Source organism: Leopardus geoffroyi, chromosome B3 (assembly GCF_018350155.1).
Source record: "Leopardus geoffroyi isolate Oge1 chromosome B3, O.geoffroyi_Oge1_pat1.0, whole genome shotgun sequence".
In the NCBI taxonomy this organism is placed as follows: Eukaryota; Metazoa; Chordata; class Mammalia; order Carnivora; family Felidae; genus Leopardus; species Leopardus geoffroyi.
The window spans coordinates 138505759-138515338 of NC_059337.1; the positions used below are offsets into that span (position 1 = coordinate 138505759).

A 9580-nucleotide genomic window follows, 5' to 3' on the forward strand; every position below is an offset into this window, starting at 1 on the left:
GAATATTAAAAGTCCTGAGACTAATTTGAATAGCTGTGAAGATAAAATATAAAACCTAGGTGAAATTGATGCTTTCCCAGGAAAACTTATTTAACTTAACTCCAGTAGAGAGAGAGAGAGAGAGAACTTAGACCAATTTTCACAGAAGAAATAGAAAACTGTACAAGTGCTCCTTCTAAAAAGGCACCAGGCGTGAATGGGTTCTACCAAGCTTAAAAAAAAGTCTAATGTAACTTATACTATAATAGGATATAACACAAGAAAAGTCTCCAAATTATTTTTATAAAGTGAATATAACTTAGATGCCAAAACTTGACAGAGAGAGGAAGGGGGGTGGAGAAAAATTCTAGACCTCTTTTGCTATGATGCAAAAATGTTAAATATCAGCAAAGAGATCCACCAGCACATGAACACATTCTACATCATGACCAAGTGGGGTTCATTCCAGCAATGCAAGGAAGAGTCCATAACCTAATATTAACACGATATCATTAGAGTGTAAGAAAAGTATCATAGGATCATCTCCTTAGAAATGAAAAAGGCGTGTAACAAAACTTAATACCCATTCAAGTTAAAATTCTAAAAAAGGAACTGAAAGACACTTCTTTAACATGCTAAAACACAAACATCCAAGCTCCTAAGCCAGGATCATACTTAATGGGGAAAACTCTAGAGGCTCTCCTGATAAAATGAAGAAAATAAAAGAATGCCTAGTATCTCCGTTACTTACCATAGCGCTGGCGGTATTAGACAGGAGAAGACAGTTATAACCATAGAATTAGAGAGAAAGAGGAGATAATAACTCTCTTTGTAGATACTATCATTATATATCTGGAATACCCAAAAAGTAAATTAAAACTACTATAAATAATGAGATAATTTAGTAATACAGAAGACTATAAAACTGGCTTACAGGAAACGATAGCTCATGATATACATACTTGCATACTCACACAACCCTTCGGGCAACATCCTGTTAAAGATGATGAAAGGAAAGACAGCGTTATAATAACAAAAAGAATCAATAAAATGCCTGAGAATAGCTTCCACGAGAATGTGCGAAACCCTCATGATTAAAACTATAAAGCATTCCCAAGAGACAATGTAGACTCAAATAAAAGGCAAGACAATAATCTTGGACAGGATGACTACGCATCATAAACATGCCAAAGGTAGAGAGAGGACGGGTTCATAAGGGGACACCAGGATGGATGGGAGGACACCGGAGCCCACAGATCAATCTTAAACCACCACTCAGAGTGGGGTCACCTGACGCTGCGCACTTCCTGATCTGATGCAACGAGCACCAGACGTGGCACCACCTCTATGGAGGATCCGTGCCCAAAGAATTCAACCAGAGTCTCATCAAGTCTGGGATGCCATCGACCAAATCCAGAAAGTCTTACAGGACAATCTACCTGCTCTGTTCTAAAGAAGGAAGAGGGCTGTTACAGATTACAGGACATTTGAGACACATCAGCCACGTGCTGTCTGCATCTTGAATTATACCACCTGTTGGAAGCCATTTGAGATCATGGAGGACATTTGAAAACGGACTGGGTAGGAGAAGATATTAAGGAATCACAGTTGGTTTTGTTAGGTGGGATAACGGTATGCTGGCTATCAGGAATAAAAGTCTTGTCTGTGAGGATATGTAATAAAATGCTTGTGGGTGAAATGATCAGCTCTTTAAAACACTTAAGAAAAAAAAAAAAAACCCAATCTTGTGTGAGGGAGAAAGGAAACGAGATCAGCCTGGCATCGAAAACTGCGGAAGCTGCAAGCTGCCATCAGATGCCGACACACCTCTGTGTCCGGGGTTCATCTCTGGTAGCTTCCGGAATATTGTTCCTTTGACTGCACCCTCCCCGTCCTGCCTCATCAATTGGTCCCCTTCTACTGAACCTTTCCTTCAGCGCACACGCCTAGGCTCCTGGGCTCCAGCTTAACACACCCTCGGAGCTACCTTCTCCAAGACCCCCCAGCAGAGCTCATAGCAAGGTCAACCCTCCTCCCCTCCCCTTTCCTCCACACCCACCCCAGATGGCAATACCCCCGTCACAGCACTGAAACTTTCCCTGATGTCACCATCAGACTCCGTGTGACCAAATCCAATGGTCACTCTACTCAGCCCCAAGCAGCAGGTTCTGCAGACTCCTTTTTTTTTTTTTTAAGCTTATTTATTTAGAGCAGGGGGTGGGGGGGAAGAGAGAGAATCCCAAGCAGGCTCCGCACTGTCAGCGCATAGCCCGATAAGGGACTCCGACTCACGAACCATGAGATCGTGACCTGAGCGGAAATCAAGAGTTGGAAACTTCACCGACTGAGCCACCCAGGCGCCCCCTTGTAGACTCCTTCTTGAAACACAATCTTCTCCCGCTTCCACAGGCACTGCCACGTCTCCATAAGTGAGCCCAGTCAGGCCCCAGCTTTAATGGTCATTTGTATATTTTTAATGACTCCTCAATTTGTGCTGTTAGTCCCGAGTAAGCTCTAGATCCGGGCAACAACTCCAACTGGAGGTATCCCAGACATCTCAGACTCAGCACGGCTAAGACAGCGCTCCTGGTCTTTCTCCCTTTGCCCAAGCCACATCTCCAGGCCACATCTGCACCTCAAGTGGTAGTGCCACGGTCACTCAGCTGTTTCAGCCAAAGCTCGAAGTCACGCTTGCTGTGGAAACCTGCAATTCTGCGCCATGTTTACGGTTAACGCACTGGGGCCACTTATTCTTATAAAACAGCATCTCTTTTAATGAGAAGCAACCCTCTTGCCATTTCTAATGTGCACAGAAAATGAAACGTGCACGGGACTCGCCATTTGCTCCCCCTGGAACTCCCTTCCCTGGCTTAAGAGCCTGGCTCACTCTTGTCTTCAAGGTCCAATCTTAGAGGCCACCCCCAGAGATGGCCATCTCTTCACCATCTGACCCAACTCACCGTCAGGTTATCCTACTCTATTTTCTTTGTAGGACTGGGCACAGCCCGAGCTTCTCGTTCGTCTTTTTCTGGAATGAGCAGTGAGTGAGAGCGGGGCCTTCGTTCTGTTCACGGCTGTATCTGTAGCACCCGGCAGAGTTCACAGGGCTGGTCACGCTTTTCAGAAACAAAAGGATTTTGAACAAGAACTGTCAGTCCGCTTGGGCCATTGTGACAAAATACCAGAGACTGGGTGCTTCAATAACAGACGTTTATTTCTCAAGGTGCTGTAGGCTGGGATGTCCAACCCGGAGGTGCCGGCAGATTCCCTGTCTATTGAGAACCTTCTTCCCGGCTGGCAGACTGCTGTCTTCTCACCGTGTCCTCACTTGGCCTTTCCTTGGCGCGCGTGCACGGAGAGAACTCTTTCTCGGTCCTCCTCTTCTTAGAAGGGCACCAATTCCATCCTGGGGCGACACCTTCAGGACCTCATCTTACCCTAACTGCCTCCCAAAGGCCCCCTCTCTGAATACACACATTGGAGGTTAAGGCATCGACATGAATCTGGGCGACGGAGGGAGGCACAAACATTCAACCCCAGATGAGAACTTCCCTCCTCCTGGGCCTGCTCCTAAAAGTGAGACAACCGGCTGATCTCCGACATTCCTCCTGTCCTGATATCCTGATGCCCTGTCCCTACCGACCAGAGTCTTGTCTAGTAATAGCTCTAATACACCAAGGTCTCACATCACCAAGCACCGCGCAGGGCAATGGGGTGAAAATCACAAGAGACAGAGACCCTGTCACACGTGGTACCTGACGTTTATCTGTCCACTGCCAAGACTGGGATCTGGGAAAACAAAATCGGAGAAGCGGTACTTTTCTTATATAATTTGCTTATTGGATACTTAACAACACGCCTATCATTCCGTTCGCGCCTGTCTGTGACTACAGTCGCATATGAGTGGGGACCACCAGTACTCCACACGGGATGGATGCCTTCTACTGGAAGGCCTCCCTCTGCGACACTGGAGGCCGTTTACCCTCTCAGAGGGTAGAGGCGGCGGGCAGCTAATCTTGGCAAAGGAAGCAGCAGAGACAGGGCCTGGGGTGGGCTGGGCTGTGAGCACGGAGCATGAGAGGCAGGGAGGGGACTGTGGCTGAGGCCTGGGCGGCTGGGCACAGTTTCAGGCAGGGAGGAGGGTCCCCTACTGGCACCGGAGGTACACATGTAAGGACAGAGCCTGGTGAGTGCCTGAGCCGGGTGGGGGGGAGATGACTGGCCGGGGGACCAGACAGAGGGGTCTGGAACACCAACAAAGACCTTCTGAGGTCACTTACCCCAACGGTTCTCAAAGCGGGCCTCCGAGAACACTGGGGTTTTGAGCAATTGGAGTATATGCCAATCAATCGTTCAACCCAGCCTTGTCACCAGCGTAAAAGAAACACACTAAATTCATGAGTCTTCTTTCCCTTCCAAAACTTACTTGGTGACTGCCTGTTCTCGCTTCTCTCCCCTAGAATCGAGGTGAAGGGATAGGAGCTGGGTCAGCACCGAGGCAGTTGAACTGTTTCACATGTAATCCACATTACAAAGTGTTCACACTACATATGACTTCATGACATCCCAGGTGCATGCACACAATTAAAAAGGGGCAACTTCAAGCTCCGTCCTTGGACAGATGGGCAGCCTGAGGGCCCGTCCACGGCGCTCGCTCGCTTGGCCTCCTGCTACATCACGAGATGTGGATTGCTGACATCCTGGGTGCAGATCTGGGCTTCTCTCAGGCCTTCCTGGGAACCGCACCTCAGCCTGCTTGGGCTGGGGGGGGGGGGGGGGCTTCTGTAGCACGGTCACGGGCACCATGTGAGACAGCTGGTCCAGGGGCCCCACGGCCTGGCCCGGGCTCGAGTGAGTCGGCCCCGCTCCCTGGCAGCCAGAGGCACACAGAGCTGAGGGAACAGAGTGAGAAGCAGCCCGGGGTACGCAGCCCCACGACACTAGTTACCGAGAGCGGCAGAATGAAGAGAGAGGCCAAAACCCACCAGGAGAAAGCCAGAGGGCAGGACAGCCGGGGCACCTGGATGGGGCTGCAGGCAGGCTCGTCTCCCGCCTCTCATTCTCTCCCGGGCGGGGGCGGGGGGTGGGGGGCACAGAACAGAACACACAGGGCTGGCACACGAGGGTGAGGGCGAGCACGAACGTCCCCACTGCAGGCCTGCAGCACTTGGGGACAGGAGGAGACAGGAGCCGTGGGGCCTGGACCAAGAGAAGGACGAGAGAAGACACAGTCAAAGGCAAAGGGCAGGACCTGGTAGAGGTGAGGGGCGGGCCGGAGGTGGGGTGGAGGGAGGTTTGGGGGGGGGGGGGCAGAGGCAGAGCCGGGGGGGGGGGGGGGGCAGGTCTGGACTGGGAGCCTGGAGGTGAGCGCGGGTCCCCAGAGCGCTCGCAGCCTCGCAGGGGCAGACTCTGACCACAGCGAGCGGCCCGGCGACGGAACGCCTGGATTTGGAACCTGGCTCTGGGACCTAAGAAGTCACTGTTCTTCCTGGAAGCTCATTCTGGTGACCTATCGAGCCAAATGATCCCCGGCGCAGTTGGCGTGATAATCCACAATGCCCGTAACCTGTGAGGCGCGGTACAGATGTGCAGTAAGGGGGCTGCCCAAAAATGATTAGTCTCCGAGGTGGCACGGGGGAGAGCCACCCCCCCCACCCCCGCCCCCGAGATCCTCGGAGGGCAGTACCGTCGGGGTGGAAGTCAGCACTGCCTTCGTGGTGAAAAGGCTGCTCCTTCTCCCCGACCCGGTCACTCCAGACTAACAGGTCTTGCGCCCCAAAGGTACTTACCTCGTCACTCATACTCCGGGTCCGGCAGCCGCTCAAGGAGCATCTCCTCCGTGCCACTGAACTGCATGAGAGAAGGGGACCAATGGCCAGAGCCCTGGGCATCCTTCCATCCTTCTCTTCCTGGCTCCGGGCCTCCCTTCAGTTTGGAGCGGGAGGCGGGAACCTGCTTGGGGGCGGGGGATCCTAGGAGCTCCTCCTCCCACCAGCCTTCACCCCGCCTGCCCTCCGGAGAGGCTCCCCGACCCCCTGCAGCCCAGGGGGCTTCTGTTGGACCTCGGCGGGTGGCCCCAGTCATTCATCTTCTTCTAACATCTCCCTCATCCAGTCCTTTAAAATCCCGCAGCTGTAAGCTCCTGCCCTTGTTATTTTTAGTTTTTGGTGCGGAGCCGGAGGGAGCGGAGGCCAGACATGGGGGAGGGGGCGCAGGGCCACCCAAGGCCACCCGATGGTCCCCGGGAGAAGGGACACACTTGCCTCGATGTGGTACACGATGCGCCAGAAACTGGAGTCTGAGCCTCGGTATCGTCGTCCGGGGTAGAGCTGCCACATGGAGGGCAGCAGGCCGGGGGCTAGCAGGCCGGGGCACACAGCCTCCCCCAGGAGCACATCTTCCTGCCGCATGAGTACTTGGAGGCTACTCTCCATCTGAAGAGGAGGGAAGGCCGGGCACACCTTCAGGGCCCAGGCTCCCGGGCCCACAGATGACCAGAGTCCTTCCTGCCACCCTCGCAGCCTCACCGGCATCTGAACTGCCTGTGACCGCTGTTCCCTTGAGCCACGCATGCTCCTCTCGCGGACTCTGGCCAGGCCAGGACGACCAGCGGTCACGTGTGTCTGGACACTGAGACAGGGCCACACAACACACTGAGAGTTTGTCCTTGAACTTCCTTAGTTCAGCTGCTCTGGGATTTTCTTTGTTTGTTTTTTTTATTTTGTCATACAGCTCCTTTTATTTTTTTATTAATATTTATTTATTTGGGGGGGGGGGCGGTTAGTGACACAGAGAGAGGCAGAGGGAGAAGAGAGAATCCCAAGCAGAATCCGTGTTGTCAGCACAGAGCCCGACACGGGGCTCCAACTCACAAACAGTGAGATAATGACCTGAGCGGAAATCGAGAGACAAATATCCCCGGACGCCACAATCAGGTGATAGACCACTTTTCCCCACCTCCACCACTGCCCATCTATTGCAATAAATCTAACTTGCTGCCTGGTTGATCATGTGCCCCACAACCAGATCCCCGGACGACAGCCAGGGTGTGCATCTAAAACGTCACTCCCCTGCTCGATGCCCTCCAGTGGCTTCTCATCGTGGGCAGAAGCACCTGAAACCTTCACTATCTGGGCCCCTGCCTCCCCCATCTCCCATTTTGCCCCTCACCCTCCACCCTGTTCCAGCCACAAAGGCCTCCTCGCTATTTCGGGGACATGCCACATTCCTAGTAATCTCTTGTATCTGTTGTCCTCTGCCTGGAACATTCTCTGCTAGATCGACACAGGGCTCGTACTCTTTCTTTTAGATAGCTCTCTGCAAAAATGTTACGTCTAGAGGGACAAATTTCAGGGAAATCCAACTCTCTGAAATACACACGAGGCAGGCAGGCCTAAAACTGTGGTTTGCAAAGGTTTCAACTAAAATGACAGGCAAACGAGAATGAATACTCTTGCGGGGTCTTGCCTGAAGACCCCACACCACTAGTTAACTGCCTCTCATCCGACATAACTTACCACCAGCCTCAATTACTTTGTTGTCCTTCACCCCAGCCCAGTGTCAGCTTCACAAGTAGTAGGATTTTATCACATTCACTGCAAACCCCTCAACAGTCTAGAATCGTGCTTGGCATATAAACCAGGCCCTTATGCTTATTCAATGACTGTCTCTCCAGAGTGGAAATATTTTTAACAATTTTCCATCTATGAAATAAATTAGAATTGTTAAGAAATAGTTCAGATCATCCTGCAAGATATAAGTGGAAATCACCATTCTTGCTGTGTTAGTATAGAGTTTTCTGTATCCTTCAACCACTTTTAGTTTCCTTCTTCATCTTTTTCTTATTGATTTAAGTAAATCTTTACATATTAAGAATGCTCTCAATTACACGGAAGCAAACCCTGCCCCACGGTTTGCTAGTGGGTTTTGCTTCATGCAGAACTTACAATGATTATGTGAAAAACTCTGGTTTGTGGTTTGGGCGGTATGTTTAAGAAGATCTTCCCCAAGCAGAGGCTGAAAAAAAAGGATATTCTACAAATACCTGACTTTAAAAAAAGTAAATATTTAACTTGATTTTTTAAAGGACACATAGGTGTCTATTCATGTCCTCTGCCCATTTCTTCACTGGATTATTTGTTTTTCGAGTGTTGAGTTTGGTAAGTTCTATATATTCATAAAAAATTTTTTTTAATTTTTTTATGTTTATTTTTGAGAGAGAGAGAGAGAGAGAGAGAGAGAGACAGAGCACCAGTAGAGGAGGGGCAGAGAGAGACGGGGACGCAACATCCAAAGCAGGCTCCAGGCTCTGAGCTGTCAACACAGGGTCCGATGTGGGGCTCCAACTCACAAACCGTCAGATCATGACCTGAGCCCAAGTCTGACACTTAACCGACTGAGCCACCCAGGTGCTCCCCCAAATTTTTAAAAATAAAAGTACATATAGGTACATTAAAAAAAAAAAAGGCAAAAAACTAAATAAATGCCACTACAGAGGAGGCAGGAAACACCCCAAACTCCAAGGCAGGCCCCCCACGTGGCCGAGCGCACTCCGCGGAGAAACCCGCGTGGACACGGCCGCCCACGCCCAGCCCCGCCTGCCCCAGGGCGGCTGTACCTCGATGATTATGGGCAGCCAGGTACGCTGGTTCTCGTCCACGTACAGGGACCTTTCCCAGATCCACAGGTGGTCCGGGTGCAAGGCCGTGCGCGCCCTGAAGAACGGGAGCTCGCCCATGGCTCCCAGGGCGTCCTAGGCGTCTCTGGAACCCACTCGCTGGTGCGCGGGACGCTGGCCCGTCGCTTTATAGCGGGGGCGGCGCGCGGGCGCCCCCCAGCGGCCGGGCGGGAGGAGGGCGGGGGCGGGCTGCGCCGAGCAGGGCGCGAAGCGGGGAGGGGGGCGAGGCGGCGTGGGCGGAGCGCGAGGCGGCGTGGGCGGGGCGACTGGCAGGAAACGCTCGGGAGCTGGCCCTGCGCCCTGGGACCCTGGCACCGTCTAGGAGTGCAGACCCAGCTTGGTGGACGCCGGGCTTTCTCCAGGCCCCCAGCCAGCCAGCCCCCACTCCCCACTGCTGGGGAGGCACCCCTGCCTGTGGCCTTTGGCCTTTTCTCTGTCAGGAGGTCCCGGTGTCCTCCGCTCCCCGGGACGCCCAGACCCTGCTGTTCCAGTCGGGCTCTGGGTGTGGCTGGTCAAGTCATACTCAGACAGAGACGCCAGGCCTCTGCTGGGAACTCACAGTCGACGCCAGGCAACCCAGAGCCAGGACCCCCTCCACATCTTCTGGGATCAGAACAGACCCATGGCAGCCAGAACCAGGCCTGGACTTTCCCAGGTTCACGGCATCACCTTCAGCCTGTGGATGGGGTGTCGGAATCAATTGCCTTGGCCAAGTGCAACTCTTGAAGCCCCGGTCCCCCTCCCACGGACATTTTCCACCGCTTTGATGATGGTGTGGTCATCTAATGGCTATTGTGAAACAGGGCGGTGAAGAAACATGGGCTTTTCCCTTTATAGGCTTTGAATTCGTTAGTGAACCCATCGTTCACTTAAAAAGAATCCTCTCCCTCTACCCCAAGATCAATGGAATTGAAAAGTCCCTGG

General features: G+C 52.3%; 1 protein-coding gene across 1 annotated transcript; it reads right to left on the reverse strand.

Moving 5' to 3' along the window:
• Positions 1–5772: 5772 nt before the first annotated feature.
• Positions 5773–8732, reverse strand: TCL1A (TCL1 family AKT coactivator A). The gene is made up of 3 exons (XM_045450845.1): positions 8597–8732; positions 6243–6413; positions 5773–5829 (listed from the first exon to the last, which is right to left on the reverse strand). The coding sequence occupies exons 1-3, from the start codon at positions 8714–8716 to the stop codon at positions 5773–5775; spliced, it is 348 nt and encodes a 115-aa protein (XP_045306801.1). The 5' UTR covers positions 8717–8732.
• Positions 8733–9580: the final 848 nt, after the last annotated feature.